The sequence below is a fragment of the Pristis pectinata genome, chromosome 3 (genome assembly GCF_009764475.1).
Source record: "Pristis pectinata isolate sPriPec2 chromosome 3, sPriPec2.1.pri, whole genome shotgun sequence".
NCBI lineage: Eukaryota > Metazoa > Chordata > Chondrichthyes > Rhinopristiformes > Pristidae > Pristis > Pristis pectinata.
This window is the reverse complement of record NC_067407.1, coordinates 55,309,718-55,327,920: the sequence shown is the minus strand read 5'-3', so window position 1 is coordinate 55,327,920 and position 18,203 is coordinate 55,309,718. Positions and strand designations below refer to the sequence as shown.

General features: G+C 39.6%; 1 protein-coding gene across 1 annotated transcript in view; it reads right to left on the bottom strand.

Annotated features, from left to right (window-relative positions):
• The window catches only part of uck2a (uridine-cytidine kinase 2a), a 28,682-nt gene extending 15,545 nt beyond the window's left edge, over nt 1-13,137 (bottom strand). Inside the window, exons 1-3 of the mRNA XM_052010995.1 lie at nt 12,850-13,137; nt 1,286-1,445; nt 1,075-1,171 (exon numbers count right to left, since the gene is read on the bottom strand). Of these exons, the coding sequence (XP_051866955.1) occupies nt 1,075-1,171; nt 1,286-1,445; nt 12,850-12,930 (338 nt within the window). The 5' untranslated portion in view covers nt 12,931-13,137. The remainder of the gene's footprint in view (nt 1-1,074; nt 1,172-1,285; nt 1,446-12,849) is intronic.
• Nucleotides 13,138-18,203: the final 5,066 nt, after the last annotated feature.

Below are 18,203 nucleotides of genomic sequence, written 5' to 3'. Positions count from 1 at the left end.
CAGATCCACCTACCTGCCTTTTCCCCATAACCCTTAATTCCCCTATTATGCAAAAATCTGTGTCTTAACTATATTTAATGAGGTAACCTCTACTGCTTCCCTGGGCAGAGAATTCCACAGATTAACTATTCTATGAAGTCCCCCTCAAGACTGCCTCGACCAACTTGATTTGCCCAATCTATGGGAAAGTTAAAGTCCCCCATGACAACTGCCATTCCTTTCTTACATGCATCAAATACTTCTTGGTCTATTGCCTATGCCACTGTAATGTTGTTATTTGGTGGCCTATAGACAACTCCCACCAGTGATTTTCTTTTTCCTTTTACTATTCCTAATCTCTACCCAGATGGCCTCAATATTCTGCTGTTTAGATCTTATATAGTCTCTCACTATCGCCCTGATCTCATTCTTAATCAGGGGCGCTACCCCACCTCCCTCACCTTCCTGCCTATCCTTCCGTATTACCTGATACCCTTGGATATTTAATTCTCAATCATCTGCACACTGCAACCACATTTCTGTAATGGCCACTAAATCATACCCCTTTGTACTGATTTGTGCCACGGATTCACTGACCTTGTTTCAAATACTACGGGCATTCAAATAAAGTGCCCTTACACTTATTGCCCCTTTAGAATCTAACCTTTGTGTCCTTTGCATTTGATTTTTCTGTATTCCACTCTTACTTTTCTTTTCTAACTTTTGCTCTGGTCTCTGCTTTGCATCCCTCTGTCTTTCTGCATGGATTCCCACCCCCCTGGGAAAACAAGTAACTAATCATTATTGTTTGTGGGATCCTAGTTTGACATTTCCTATACAACTATGGTTACACATCAAAAAAAAATATAAAGCCGAAGTTGTAGTTCTTAATCAAATGTAGCATTCTCACACAAATCTTTTAATATAGCACACATCAAGGATCAATTTTTGGATCTTACTGCTCTGCAAGAGCTAATTGTTTACTGCCTTATCCACCCGTGGCATGGTTATTAATTCCAAAGTTAAGATGAGGTGTGTACATGATTTTGCACTGATGGAAAAAGTCAAATATGATTTCTATAAAAAGAGATTTACCTGGAATGGGAAACAAAGTCATATACAGGAATCTCAACTATTTTTCCTTCAATGATATCTCTCAGCGTATTGAATATCAATTCATTATCAAAGGCATCTGCAAGCAAAAAACAAAATTGGGAGGAAATAAAATGTCCCAATAATTGTACTTCCAGTAGTTTACAACTCAAAACCATGCTTTTAATTGAAAGGTTATTTATAATTTACATACCTGGGTGATCAAAGTTAAACTGACCCTTCATTGCTTTTCCTTTCTGTTCAGGTGTCAAGACTCTATAAAAGCTGTCTTGGCTCACAATAACCACTTGCCTTTTGTGATGGTCGATCTCATTTTGACCAAGTAGCTGGACTATTTTTGTACAAACCGAGGACTACCTCAGAGAGAAAAAAATGTGATAAGTAAGGCTGTGATAACTATTTTGGGCCCTTTCCTAAACTCACCAAGTAGAGTAGATCTCCAGTCCAAAATCCTTGGAATTGAGCTGCATTCAGATTATGGTTAAATTTGGAAATAAATCAATGATGCTTATGTACCTGATGTAATTTTTAAATTTCATTTGTTACATTATTCAAGTAAAATATTCTGAAACTATGCAAAATTTATAAACCTTTACATATTGTTTTGACTTATCACATTTGGAAATATTTCTCGAAGAGTCACTTGCTTCATAGAATTTGGATTTCAGAATGGAGATTTTCTGTTCTATTTCCCAGAACATTTACACGATAGAAAAACTACCAGGCACTGTGGTGATGTTCAATGAAAACAAATCTTAGCATTTTCCACTCTAGCTTTGGAACAAAAGTACAAAAAACTGAAACAAACTATAAACAGTAGAAACCACAACCCTGGAACTAGAACTAATTTTTCTCTCGTTCTGTGGACTCAGTTAACATCCAAGGCAGTGTGGAGTCATTATCAGCAGTAGACCTAACAATACAAGGCCAATCACTGCTGCCACAAAGTTATGTCTATTAGAAAGTTAAGCAAAGTTTTCTTTTAATCTTTAAAAAGAAATGCAATTGAACAATTTCCAGTCACTGGGATTTCCATAAAAGCACAGTAAATGTGTAATATTTCCCCCCCCCCCACCACCTCCTCCCCCAGAGTGAATGGCAACCACTTATGTCACCCTTCCATCAGAATATCGCTGACTTGTAGGTCATGAAATTTGCTGTTTTGCAGCAGCAGTACAGTGCAAAAATATAAAATTAGTATAAATTACAAAGATTAGAACAAAAAAAAATGGAATAATGAGGTGATGTTCCTGGGTTTCATGGACCACTCAAATCTGATGGTGGAGGCGAACAAGCTGTTCCTGAATCTTTGAGTGTGGGTCTTCAGGTTCTTGCATCTCCTCCCTAAAGCTGGTAATAAGAGGGCATGTCCATGCTGGAGAATGCACCAATTTAACACCAAGATGAAATATTGACGACTGTAGTTCAGCAGTGAAGCAATGAGCTCTTTCCTCCAATTCTGAGGACATGGAAAAACCTGAAATATTACACTTCATACAACATCAAGACCCATAGTTGGGCAAGGGGAAATACGACAGCTGGGCTCCATGATTATGCTGCTACTAAGCCTAGGGCCTTTTGTCCAATTGCTCCATCTTAATTTTTTGCTTGGATTCAGACAACATACCATAGGACAGAACTTCTCTTTGAGTGCAGTTTCCTGAGTAATTGTGGTGCTATTTAGGGTGCAAGGTGATAGTTAAAAGAATCATCCAATAGTAGGTCCTCTCCTCTCCCCCCCCCCCCAAATATTCATCAGCTACTACATACAGTCAGAGGCACAACACAGATTTGTTTTTCAATTACCACAGTGCCCTTTCTCCTTCCCACGGGACCTTCCTATGCAACTACACTATTTTAATAAATCTCAACACCAACTCAAAGAAAGCCTTTTGCACATCAAGCTGTCATTTTGCATTTAATACCAACATCAAATTGGGCCCTCCAACACACACAAGAAAAAAAAATCATGAAATTGGCTGATGTTTGAAACAGGGCTAAGGTGGATTATACCCAGAAAAAAAAAATGAACAAAAATGGGGCCTGCATAGCTCCTGATGAGACCGCGCTCAATTTAGCACTGATACCAACATTTTTCCTTCGGAAGGGCATCAGTTCTTAAAGGAAAACTCATTGTAGCCAGTACCAGCTGCACAGAGTGGCTGCAAACGAGCAGAGGGCACTGCAGGAGTGAGGAAAAGGGCTTCACAACTCACAAAGCACGATACTCAAGTCCTGGTGCATGAGATAGTGGTCAGAAGGGACATCTTGTGCAAATAGGAGGTAGGGGTATGTTGAGGAGGAGGGCAGTAAGGGGATGGTGCAGGGCAGCAGGTGCAGATTTGGCAGGGACACCATTAGAAGTGCCTGGTAAGATGTTACTGGCATAGCATCAGCCAGGAAATAGAATTCCTCATTTATGGAGCTTTGCCACAAGACATTCAGTGACCTTGCAAGATATATCAAGGTGATCTCTATACCAATATAAATACGGCTCTTAACATTAACACCCCCTTTTTCTCCCACTTCCCATCCTTGCCTACATCACTCTCTACCCTTACCACACAAGTGACACTCCCACCTCCCAGAGAGGTCAAGCTACCTAAATGGCAATAATGAACAGGTCATAATGTTTTTCATCACCTTCATTTCGACATTAAAAGGGAGGCCACCCTCATGGGACAGGTGGCTCTTGCAAGTGCAGCCTATCCCAGATGGAGATGACCATCCAGCAATGGATAGCCAGAGGGGCCCCCAAGCCAAAAACCACCTCAACAGCAGAAGAGATCTGCAAGATAATGCCCATCACCATTGACTTGTGGTGACACAAGGGTCTGCAGATGCTGGAATCTGGAGCAAAAAAAAACAAACTGGAGGAACTCAGCAGATCAGGCAGCATCTGTGAAGATAAAGAGATAGTCGTGGTTTTGGATCCAAGACCCTGCATTAGGATTGTGTAGAGGGGAGATAGCCAGTATAAAGAGGTTTGATTTGTGACAATTGCTTTGATCAACCATACACCTCAGCATTACCATCACCCTCTGCAACCTCTTAGCAGCGTACTTCATGCACCCCAAACACAAATTGCTCTTTCAATTAATACTGATCAATAGTCAGAGGCCAGCAACGGCTTCTCATGGGTACATATGCACACCGAAGGAAATGGGAGCATCTTTCCAGTGACCACACAGAGATAATGCAATCTAATACAGGGACACCCAGGCCCACATACAAGGGTGATAAACGGAAGAGGCGCTAGGTGTTAAAATTCAGACTGAAAAATTATGATCCTGATTTTTGTTTTCTATTTTATTTGTCACAAAATTCTGAATGCACCAAGACTGCTCATGTGGCAAATAACATTCTTCATTTTGCAGAGATGAGTCACATTGAAGTGGCAACTGCTGGCATTGGTGCAGACCCGACAAAAACCAAACCAATCCTTATATAGAATGACTAATGACTTGCTGTCCAGTGTGTCATTAAGGCAATTGTTGAATTAGCATTTCAGCAGCTAACTGCTGGATAAAGCACATTGTTAGTTTTAACACTGTGGACGCTGAAAGAGGGTTTGAGTAGTCTGCAGCGCAGTTTATTACTTGCAGTCAGGTCTCCCAACGACAGCAAATCATCCTTTTAAATAATGATTAAAAACAAAACAAAGTAGTGCAGTGTGCTTCCAGTTTACTGGGATAGTTCCACATTGATTGCAGATTGGCACTCAAAGATGTAAACTAGGGACAGAAATGGTTGTTGTAGGAATACTAATGATAAGTGGATACCTGATGTCCAGAGCACCATGAACAGGACTCAGATACTGATATTATTTCATCCAGGAAAAGTTTACCAGTGCCTCCTATTCCAGAATAAATTGACTTCTGCAAACAACTGCTAATTAAGCCAATTTTGAGGTCACCTTGTTTCAACAAGGCATTGTCACTTTAACAATTTCAGATGATTCTGCTCCTGTAGTTTACACCTCGAGACACTTGTCCCACCTTTGGTTTACACCATCACCAGGCTGTCATTTAATCCCCTGTATGTCTTTCCTCCCTCCACTAACTCTGTCTGCTTCTTAAACTTGTTTTACTTCCAGTTTGATGAAAAGATCATAGATTTGAAACATTAAACTATTTCCTTCTTCATAGATTCTACCTGACCTAGTATGCATTTCCAGTTCTTAAATTTCAGGTTTCCAACCTTTGTAGTGTTTTGTTTTTTTCTGGACAGTTTCCTCAGATGACTGAAGATTGGCAGGGGATGAGCAAGAGAAATCTCTACTACAAAAGGCTGTGCAGGCTAAGACACTGCATTTAAAAGGAGATTTCTACACAAAAGGCATCAAGGGGTATGGAGAGATAATAGGAATATGGTGTTAAGATGGAAAAATCAGCTGTGATTGTACTGAATGAGTGGGCAGATTCCAAAGGCTGAATAGTATATGCCTGTTCCTACTTTTTTGTTCCACAGAAGAATAGTCAGGCTAAAATAAATTTAAATATAAGCAGCAAGTATGCGCTAGCTCCTTGTACTTAACCTATCAAAATGGTCTTCCGTATCTTCACTCCAGAATTCTGCTATCCAAATGGGGGAAGATGGGTTTCGCAATCCACATGCGAGGATTTATAACCTCAGGATGAAAGGCTGAACAAATAGAAGCTCAATTCCCCACCGAGAATGAATCCAGCAGACAAGCTGGGACAAATAACCTGGCTTCTTCCTGAAAATCAAGTCTAAATGTACAGATGCAAGGATGTAGGGTTGTGATTTGAAGGTATTGTTAAAGACATACTACTTGAAAAAGCTGCAAATGGACAGATTATAGCAATAAGAAGTTAGGTTGAGCACTAGAGCAGTCAACTGTCAAAAGGTTCTGGAATAGTCAAGAACAGCTAGCTTATTCTTGTTAGCTACAGAGGATTTCAACCTATTCAATGAAGAGAAGGACCATTTTCCTCTTCAGCACAAATTTCACCCACTTACCTGCTACAACTCTGCACAGCACCCTTCTCTGCAAGGAAGACAATATTTCTGAGAAAGACAGGTACAGAACATGATACAGATGTATAACATTTATTCAGTATTAAATGTGTACAGAAGAGTACCAGCCATTTCAAAGAACTACATGAAGAATACCATGGAAGCATTCTTGCAAGCCGTGACACCTATTCACATCATTTACCTCTAAGCGTATGATGCATGCTTTTCTTAAAATAAAACCCAAATACAGACCATGTTAAAATCACATTCCATGACACAACACATTTCAGGATTTAACCTACCACAACCCAAGTCTAAAAACGGTCCACAGCTGGTTGTGATGAAGGGGTTCAAAGATGTACAATATGATCAGCACGATTTAGTGCATTTCAAATTTTTCTTCAGCATGTGGGAAACATAAATATTGACAGTATTGCCCTGTCCCAATTTCCAATGGACAAGGTCAGTTGTTCAAAAGCATAAACCATCAACGCAGAAAAAAAAATCCAAGGTTAAGTTGCAAAAAACAGAAAAATACAGAGTGACTGGCAAACTGGTAGAATGCGTAACTCTCAAAAGTAGAAGTCCACCGATCTGATATTACTCTTTTACAAAACTCCTTAAGTGACCGTGGACATTAACTAAAAAGAAACTTTAGTGACTGCATAATACTTGCATTCTAGAATTAGCCAAGCCTCTAACTAGGCTGTTCCAGAACTGTTAAAACACTGACGTCTACCCAAAACAAAATGTGGAAAACTGCCCAGCTTTGTCCTGTTCATAAAAAAGCAAGGCAAATCTAATCTGGCTAATTACCACTCAGTACACTCTCAGTCATCACCAAAATGGTGGAAGGTGCATTCAACAGCATTATCAATTAACATTTACCAATGGAAGGCAAGTTTGGGATTTGCCAAAAATCGCTTAACTTCAGACCTCATTACAGCCTTGGTTTAAACATGGATCAGAGATGAAAACCATAACTGAGGGGAGCAGGACTACCTTTGATACAAAGACAGCAGTTGGCTAAATTCTGACTTCAAGGAACCTTCAAAATTTGAAGGCAATGGGCATCAAAGAGAAAATTCTCCAATGGCTGGAGCCATACCATGCACCAAGGAAGATGGTTATGATTATTGGAGTCAAATAATCCAAACCCTAGGACATCACTGCAGGTCTTCCTCAGGTCAGTATCTTAGACCCAACCATGTTTAATTGTTTCATCAATGACCTTTCTTCTGTCATATGGTCAGAGTGGGAATCTACACTGATGATGCACTATTTTCCAATCCATTTGTAACATCTTGACAAATGTAGCAATCTATGCCCATATGCATCTATACTTGAGCAACATTCAGGCACAAGTTGATAAGTGGCAAGTAACAATCACAGTGCTGGGTAATGACATCTCCAGTAAGAGTCTAACCATCTACCCTTGATATTCAATGGTATTACCATTGCCCAAGTCCATCACCATTGACCAGAAATTCACTGAACCCACCACACAAACATTGTGGCTACAAGAACAGGTCAAAGGCTGGGATTCTGAGTCATGATCTTTCATTTTAAAGAGGTAGGTCAGTGCGCCAGGAATGGCGCATTGAATTATGATCACAACTTAAATTGATAGAAGAAAGATGTATGCACATTTAGGAAATCTCTGATCAACAGAGACTAATTGAAGGACTCAATAGTTGAATCCAATTCTGTCGATTTGAAGGCTAGTGACGATCTTCATTCACTGGACAGCTAAGCTAAGAAGTGTTTAAGAACACAGATGGAGAGCAAAGGGGTAATGTCAAAGCAATATACAAACTGAAGCAGCCAGAAATACTCAGATAAGGTAGATTATGTAGGGAAAAGGAGTCAATCTTTCAAGCCTATGATATATCATAAAGCATACCATATTATTGTTATTGGTTTATTATTGTCACTTGTACTGAGGTACAGTGAAAAACTTGCCTTGCATACCAATTGTACAGGTCAATTCATTACACAGTGCAGTTACATTGAATTAGTACAGAGTGCATTGAGGTAGTACAGGTAAAAACAATAACAGTACAGAGTAAAGTGTCACAGCTACAAAGAAAGTGCAGTGCAGGTAGACAATAAGGTGCAAGGTCACAACAAGGTAGATTGTGAGGTCAAAGTCCATCTCATCGTATAAGGGAACCGTTTAATGGTCTTATCACAGTGGGATAGAAGCTGTCCTTAAGCCTGGTGGTATGTGCCCTCAGGCTCCTGTATCTTCTGCCTGATGGAAGAGGAGAGAAGAGAGAATGACCGGGTGGGCGGGGTCTTTGATTATGCTGGCTGCTTCACCAAGGCAGCGAGAGGTAAAGACAGAGTCCAAGGAGGGGAGGCTGGTTTCTGTGACGCGCTGGGCTGTGTCCACAACTTTCTGCAGTTTCTTGTGGTCCTGGGCAGAGCAATTGCCGTACCAAGCCATGATGCATTCAGATATTGATGCATCATAGAAAGCATCCTAAAAGTTGGTGAGTGTCAAAGGGGACATACCGAATTTCTTTAGCCTCCTGAGGAAGTAGAGGTGCTGGTGAGCTTTCTTGGCCATGGCATCTACGTGATTTGACCAGGACAGGCTATTGGTGATGTTCACTCCCAGGAACTTGAAGCTCCCAACCAGGACAGGTTATTCAGATAAGTATCCGCTTTAGGTCTGGCTTGTACAGGGCAAATCAATAATTTAGGTGAGCTGTTGGCAGTATCAGATTTCAACAGGTAGTTCCTTTAGCTCAACCGGTCTGGGTTGGTTCCTAATATTTTGCTAAACAATCGAATCGGTTATCCAGTAAATGCTAATTGATAGAACTTCCTGTAACACTCCTTTATACTACTGTCACCTCTCATATTATGCAGTGTCAATGCTTTAATTTAGATCAAAAGTCTGTCTACAACAAAAGAAACATCTTTTAAGGTTGAGAAGGTTTTCTTAAAAGTCAGTGTTTACCCCAACTATCTCATCCTGAAACACTTCAAATACTCACTAACAGCAATAGTGTCATTGATCAAGGTGACAACTCCTCTCTGATTAAGAAAAAAAATTACAGTTGCAAAATCTGATACAGAAAATAACTGCAAAGACCAGGCTGCATCTGCAGAGGGTAAAAGATGACAAAATTTTAAATAAAAACATGGACCCTTTGCCGAGTGTAGGGCCTACTTTGGAAACATTACCTGGATGTTTTCTCCTGACTCTGGCTGACTTGAGGCATTTCCAATATTTTCCCACTTCTTCTTAAGTGAAGTTACTTTACATTCAAACTTTCAATACTAGATTTAATAAATTCTAATACACCACTGATGACCCTTTGAATTACATGGAGAACATTTTAATCTTAGACATTGACGTCATTAGTCCACTGTCTCCACAAATTTATTTTAAAAAATGTTCCTTTCTGCATAAGCATCAAAAATGCTGCTGAATGTATATTAACAGTTGTAAGCTCAACCTTGAAATGTCTCCTTTCAAGCAGGTCTCAGTTGCTGTCCTTATCAAAGCAATTTATAGTAGACTAAAATAAATCTGCATTTATCATGAACAAACATCAATACATCGCAACTGGCAAATAAACCAGTACTTCCAGGGAAGGGTCCTGCCATTTTCCATAATCACTTGCAGAGAAACAGACTGCATTGACAAGAGTACATGACAAAACGGCAAAAACTGCCACACTTTTGTCTTGAGTGGGTGGAGAAACTCCTCCCACGTTTGGAGCAAGGAAATCCAAAACACACTCCCATACAATAAAGCTGCAGAGACTTAGCCAGTTAGTACAAAAATTCATGTGTTTATTAGAGAAGAGTTTAAAGAATTACAGACCCAAATTGGGTAGATGGAGTTAAGATACACATCAGACAAAAACTAACTGAATGATGGAACAGGCTGGAACCTTACTCTCATTTCCATCTTCCCAAACAGTTTTGTACTGGTGAAATAAATTTACACTAATCCAAGTCACATTTTACAGTAAAAATTGCTCGCTTGGAATTGTTTTTCTGCTGATCTGGCAGTTGTACAATTTACTCTACTTCAACTGAACCAGCATTTGCAACTTGAAGCAATAAAGCAGAAATACTACATACATTGACTTTGTCATACAAAAGCCCCAAAGACCAATGAGATGAACAGGCATGAGTAACAAACAATATTACTTAAATAAGAGATGCAGTGGCATAAATGAAAGCTGGCAACTAATGAGTGTTAATGCTTTCTTTTTAGACAAGATTCGGCTATTTTTTTTTGTAATTGGAATCTCTAATGGGTCAAACTGTCAACCGCCAGACAGAACATTCAGCAGATCAATGAAGTACAAGATGCTGAACAGACCGAATTACCCATTGCAGCCAATATATACTGGCTATACAGCCAAGACAATTAGATTGCAGCCCTCAGCACAATGCAGTGTAGCATTAAGCGAGACACTATTGTGTGCGAGTGGCAGGGATGTGCTGCAAGATTATTTTATGCTAATCCTACACCTAAACATACAATTTCAACCTCAAGTAACAAATGACATACAGGCAGGTACAAAGACTAACTGTCACTCTACAAAAAGTCACAAATATTAGGCACAAAACAGTAAATAGGCAACCAAAAGAAAAATCCTGATCCAGTCACCACATTATTAAAGATGTAGAAATTCTACAAAGCCAATTTAGAGGGGGTTAGAAATAGCTAAAAATATACATTCAGAAAGACACAGGAAAAGTGTGTTAATAGGCACGTTGCACACTTCCTGTATCTCCCAAACTGGCACCACTGCAAAGGACAAAGACAAGCCAATAGCAATGCCACAGTCCACAAGTTCTCCTCCAACATCCTGCCCATAGTGACTGGGTCTAAATTCTGGAACACCCCGTTCAACAGTACTGTGGAACCACTTTCACTACACATATTGCAACAGCCCTAAAGGTGGTGGCGAGCTATTTACCGGCAATTACGGACGGGTACCGAATACCAGCCACATCCCAAAAACAAACAAATTGAGAGGTGGGCGTGAACTGAACTTAATCTATTTTCAGTCTCTGTTTGAAAAGTCAGTTTTAGGCATTTTCCATACCACTAAGTGACAAGATCAAAAGCGACAATCAGCAGGAGATGTGCTTTTATACAGCTGCTTTCACAACTTCCTCAAGCACTCCATAATCCATGCGGGCATTATAACACGCTTAATGCCGAGGAAACTGTTGCGAACTTTTCGCAATAATTTACGTGTCAAGCAATAAATCAGAAGCTTCCTTTTAAATCTGCAACTTCAAGAGCTTTTTTTTTGCTTCTGCGCACACGTACACAACTGCACTTTAGGTAGAATCAGTTTCTGCACCTTTCAATGAGAACTACATTATAAACATGGCATTTTCACCAGGCCAGAACCAAAAATTAAAATTCTGTTCTGTGCAAGTGCAGGCTTCCTTAATCGCATTGGCAAATGGACTTTGCAAACAGACTTTCTATTCTGACAGAACTGGGAAAAAAATGATTGCCGTTTTGTATTAAAGGGAACTCGTCACATGAATGGGTACAGAATAAATATTAATTCCAGTCGCTAATCAAGTTTTAGTCGTTCCAATCTTTTTTAAGAGTGCGTTGTCTTTATGCTATGGCAACTCCTCTCTGCTTTAAAGTGGATACAAGTTACAATAATGAAACAATGCAAACTGCGGTTAGTTGCTTTTACACGTGAAGTTATCCTGTCAAGGCAGACACCTCGGTCCCTCTCTTAAAATTAAATAGTCAGGACTACTTTTACCATAAAAATAACTACTCAGCTTGGAGGGGTTTCTAGTCGTAGAAATATCCTGATTTAGGAACGCTGATGGTGTTTCTTGTAAATCATTCGGAAACTAAGTTAGTGACTAACCATGGGGAGATTCTAACACACACACCTAATGGGAATTTATCACATGGCGGGAAGCCCGGACACAGCATGCAAGCGAAACATGGGGAACGTGGAAAGGAACTTAAGTTGTTTCTAGGATAAAATAACAAATACCGGAAACATACAACAATAATCCAAGTAACTGTAGCACTTTCCATTTTAAATGTCCAGAATTTGTAAGGGTTTTTTTTTTGCTTTTGATTTATTCTGGGGAGTCCAGCATACTAGAGTGGGCTCAGATTCGAAGAAACAAAGTTCAAATGTGATTTCCTGTCTGTCTGTGTCTCTCGATCGCTCCCTTCCTCCTCCGCCCCTTGCACATTTGTAACTCAGCAGTACAGTATATACACATAAGCACGAAGGACATTTACCCTGCAATAGAACCCAACTAATCATCCGTTTCTATCCCAATTCCTCCTGTGAAAGCACAATGTGATATACCACATTTTAAAATCGTGCTGGTCTTGAAATTCCCATAAAGACAAAGGATGCGGATGCAGTAACTGCAGAGGGTTGGACCAGCTTCCCTCCATGCTTCGAACTCCAGTTTCCAAAGCCCCCACCACGGGCGGCTAAAACACTGATAGATTTCTAATATTCTTAAATAATCTTAACCATCTATTCCTCGATATAAATCACTGCAATTCCTGCTGCATCAAACAATTCTTTTGAGTCATCGTAACCAGGCGAGAGGGTCTGCACCCATTCCCCCTGCCCGCTTTTACTCTTTCCCAATGCCGCTATAAATCATACAGGGAGTATAGGACCTAGCGGCGAGGGCAGCAGCTGGAAGCTCGGGAGTAACCACACGGCGCCGCCGCTTTAACCCGCGCACCAATCGCTGCTGAAACGCGTCAATCGGATACATAAGCCATACTTTCCCGCTGGCGGTGCCCCCTCCGACCCCAATTAGAAAGGGTTTGCGGTTCTGGACCGTCTGATCGCTGTCTCCTGCCATGATGCACACCAGTTCTTGATGTTTCCCCCTTCCCCCTACCACCCTTTCGAATCCGGTTTTGTCTGGCCCCAGAAAAAAAGGGCTATCTCAATTGGAATTTCTCTAGCATTTCTGAAGAATACTCGAATTTATAACACTATACTGCAAATTCCCCGCTACATTTCCTTAGGTAAGCCAAGCCACTGATTCAGACAATCGCCATTCTCAGGAACCCTGCCTGGGCTGTCCAACTTTATACTGAGAGAGAGGGGCGGAGCTCTGTCTGAGCGATGAGGAAACAGCCATCCATAGCTCATATTACTCGGAAGAACCAATCAATGACATCTAAAGTAGCACGTCATATACAAAAAAAAAACTCTGACACATTTTTAAAGAATATATCTTTGCGGAAATATTTATTAAACAACTTTAGAAAAAAACTCAAAGTGGGCATAAAGTTATTATCTATTTATTGTAATTGTATTTAACCATGGTTTAGCTCGAAATATCTTCATTTCGTCATTTGGACCCGTAAAAAAATACCTTTAGTGAATATCTTGTATTCTTCAGTATTCAGTAGTACAAATAAGTAGTGAAAAGTAGGAAGCCACTTACCGTCTTCAATAACTCTGTTAATCTTGAGTTCAATCTCCAGTATAAACTATTCAATACGAGTGGATTGTAAAGCTAATGTACCTTGGATTGTGGAACGACCAAGTATATGAATTAGTTTTTCTAAAACTTACCCAAAATATTTCTGTGAAAATATGAGGATACAATTACATGAGGAATGCTGAAAAATACTTTTTATATGTGAAAGATCAAATACTTATCTAACTTTTGTAATTAAAATAATACTATGCATTGCATTTTTATTGTGTAATGAGCTCAGGAATTAATAGACCAGGGATACTGCAAACATATCCCAGATCTGATAGCTGCTTTTCTTTAACAATGTGCTGTAACCTTAACCTTACCCACAAATGTGTGGCTGAGCCCAGCTCCAATACCATTTATAAATTCAGCGACGCCACCACTGTTGTTGGCCGAATCACAGGTAGTGATGATTCACATACAGGAGTGAGACAGAACACCTGGTTGAGTGGTGCCGCAATAACAACCTCACGCTCACTGTCAACAAAACCAGGGAGCTAACCGTTGACTTCAGAAAGGGGAAGTCGGGAGACCACATGCCAGTTCTCATTGGTGGGTCAGAGGTGGAGAGAGTAAACAGCTTCAAATTCCTGGGTGTTAACATCTTGGATTACCTGTCCTGGGCCCAGTACATAGATACAATCAGGAAGAAGGCACGCCAGCACCTCCACTTTCTTAGGTTGAGGAGATCATGTCACCCAATACTCTAACAAACTGCTACAGATGCACTGTTGAAAGTATCCTGACTGGTTGCATCATGGCTTAGTACAGCAATTCCAATGCACAGGAACACAAGAGGCTGCAGAGAGTAGTAGACACAGCCCAGTCCATCATGGGCACAGCTTTCCCAATGACAACATCTACAGGAGGTGCTGCCTCAAGAAAGGGACATCTCTCATCAAGGATCCCCACCATCTGGGTCATGTCCTCTTCTCACTGACGACAGGCAAGAGGTATAGAAGCCTGAAGTTCCACACCGCCTGGTTCAGGAACAGTTACTTTCCTGCAACCATCAGGTATTTGAACTGACCTGCACAACCCTAATCCTACCTCAGCAACGGATTGTGTTTTGTTTTTGCACTAATGTCTTGTATTGTGGTCTTTTATAATTTATGTATAATTTATATTCTGTGTGTTGTCTGAACCTATGTGCCTGCGATGCTGCTGCAAGCAAGTTCTTCATTGTACCTGTACTTCACTGTACTTGTGCACATGCCAATAAACTCGACTTGACCTCAAATCACCCAATACATAATTTTCTACTTTGCACTTTGTTCTATAGTGTGGCTAGTGAAATTACTTTGATAATTTGCAGGCAATCTTGTTCTATGCAAGAACTGGGTTGAGTGCAGAACTTGATATCCTATATAGTTTTCTTATTCTTGTCAGAGTTAATATATATTTCCTTAAATCATCTAATATGAGCTTGAACATGTCCTTGCCAAAGCTTACAAAGCAGGCACGATACTAAACTCAACAAAGGAGTCAAGAGAGAAAAAGCTGAAGAAAACTGGAAAGAAAAAACACAGTAATAGTATTCAGGATAACTGAAGATGAAAAACAAACCAAACAGATAATCCAATATAGCGTCCTTCAGAACCTTATATATAAAGTCAAAGTCAAGTTTACTGTCATATGCACAAGTACATGTATGCACAGGTGCAATGAAAAATTTAGTTGCAGCTGCCTAACAGCCACATAGTATCGGATAAACAGCATTCACAAGAAAAATATAAATTATACACAATTTTTACAAAAAAGTACACAATTAGAACAAAAAAAAAGTCGATTTAAGTGCAAAGTGATCATAGTGTTGCTGTATTGTAGTGATTCGGATTTTGCCGTTGGTTCAAGAACCGAATGGTTGAAGTAGCTGTTCTTGAACCTGGTGGTGTGGGACTTCAGGCTTCTGTACCTCCTGCCCGATGGTAGCTGCGAGAAGATGGCATGGCCCAGATGATGGGGATCTTTGATGATAGATATTGCCATCTTGAGGCAGCACCTCATGTAGATACTATCGATGGTGGGGAGAAATGTGCCAGTGATGTATTGGGCTGAGTCTACTATTCCCTTATGTTCCTGCACATTCGAATTGCCGTACCAGACCACGATGCAACCAGTAGGATACTTTCAACAGAACATCTGTAGAAGTTTGTTAGAGTGATCAGCGATGTGCCAAACCTCCTTAACCTTCTAAGAATGTAAAGACACTGGCATGCCTTCCTTGTGATTGCATCTATGTGCTGAGCCCAGGACACAAAAAAAGGATATAAAAAAAGCATTGTGTGGTAAAACACTAGTGGTGGTGTAATATATTTTTAAACATTTGTTGCAGGATATATATATTCTGAAATTGCTATCAACATGACCTATATAATTTGACCTCCTTGAGATTAAGCTCTCTTGAAATTAAAAAAGCAGCAGAGAAAGAGGGCATTTTATATTTTGCTTCTGTTCAAAGCACATTAATTGGTTAGCAGATACATCTCACCAAAAAATGAGATCCAAATATAAAGTGCTTGCATTCTACCATACAAAAGTAAGATTGAATTTTATCATTTATTGTCTGCATTCAGAGCTGTTTTTCATTACGCTACCTGCCAAAAAAACCCATATTGATCAGGTACTTTCAGTGGTGATGTAAATCAAATAATTTCTTTGGAAAAGAAGCAAGAGGATCAGTCTAACTTGGCCTAAGGTCTTTGCTCATATGTTAAATGCTTATCAAAATAATACAACCAATCCTTAATTTTTCATGGCAGTATCATTTGGCAACAGGTAGATTTCTCTCACATAAGGGTTCTGCAATTCAGGATGGCTGAAGGATATTGTTTCATTCGAACATCAGTAACAGGAAGAGGTCATTCAGATCCTCCAGCCTACCCTGTCATCAATTACATCATGGCTAATAAAGTCTGAAAGTCTATCAGCAGTACAAAGCCCTCATGCATGGCAGCATGACAAAAATAGGACAAACATTTCAGACAATGTGCCACTTTCATACTCAGAGATGCTGTTGTGTGGAGACAGACCACAAATGAATAGCTTATAAGGAGAGAAAATTAGAAGGAAAATAAGCTTAGATTACTTTTATGTTCCATCTCTTGAGATTCATAGTCAAAGCAGTGGAAACCTGAGACAGATTGGTTGAAAAGTGGATTGGTTAAGCAGTGGAGAAGAAAAAAAACCTTTACAAGCAAGCCACTGATCCTATGAACTTGCAACTTCTTTAATTTTAAGGATAAGGAAAGATGCAAAAGTATTGTTCGAGTAGCTTTCTAAACATCTGGATAAGCAACAAATCTATTTCTGTGACAATTCTTATACTTGTGATAATACCCAATCATACTGTATGTCAAATTACTAACAGATGAAATATTTATTTTGTGGGTGGACTCAGTACATGTGAAATGCCAACAGTACACAGGCAGAATATTATGGCAAGGATGGTCATATTGCATCTAGCAGACATTCATCATGTTTCCTATCTATATGGCAGTAAGAGGTAGAAAACATAATAGGGTCTATCATAATAGATTTGTACACTACAATAGTGGATCAGTATTGATCTCAGATGCGGGTAAACATTCCTCTAGTGACTCCAAACAAAACATCATGTGAATCTGCCCATAGCATGTTAATAATATTCTATTTCTCCCTAAATATACATGAGAATGATTAGTGTAGAGAATGTCAAAATTCAAAACTGGTTTAGCAAAGGACACTGTTTAGAAGCTGAGATGAAGAGATGGGAGGATGGTTTTGTCATGATGCTGCTACTATACTGCCTAGAGCAACTTTGATATCAGTAAAACAAAAGTCATGCTCCTCAATGAACAAAATGATGTCACAAATGACACGATGAAGCCTCATGGTTAGGGGAATTTGAAAGCAAAAGTCCAGCTGAGAATTTTGGGGCAATTTTAGAGTTAATTACTGTGAATCCTTGTTTAGTATTTAATGAAACACAGTTAAATAAACTAATTTATTAACTAAAACATCCTAAACTGTGGTAAATACAATCAATTTTGTGTAATCTTATGGAGCTGACTTGTGTTTTCTCAAATAAACAAACTTTCTATACATCAGAGCAAAACGAGGGATTTAAGATATGCTCATTACAGGTACATATTATCAGTACATAAATAAGTCAAAATATTTTAATGAATTGATTTAAATCAACCTAGCAATAGTAGTAGAATTCTGAAAAAAAACTGACCATTGCCCTTGATCAGCTATGGCCAGGTACACCTTCAGGGACTCATACCTTAACACTCTGAAAATTTTCATCAGCAGCCCTTTTTTCCTAACATGCTGTGCCATAACTAAACACCAGATAAAGATATGCTACTTGTCATTGTTTTTTCCGTTCTCTTTGGGACAGTAGCTTGATCAGAAGACCATGACTAAACATGACTCAGTTCTCTCTACAAATGCTGAGTAACTCCCTCACATTATCGAGGCGTTCAAAACCTCAGTTTTGGCGTTAACTAAGCATTACCTCGTGATTCTTTGTAATTCTATTAAAATATTCGAAGTGCTTTTAAATTTAAACGTGGCTTGTACTCAAGTCCCCTTCCCTTACCACTTCGATTCATAAAAGGGATCGGTGGAAAGCAAACAGCAGAACGCAGTGAAAA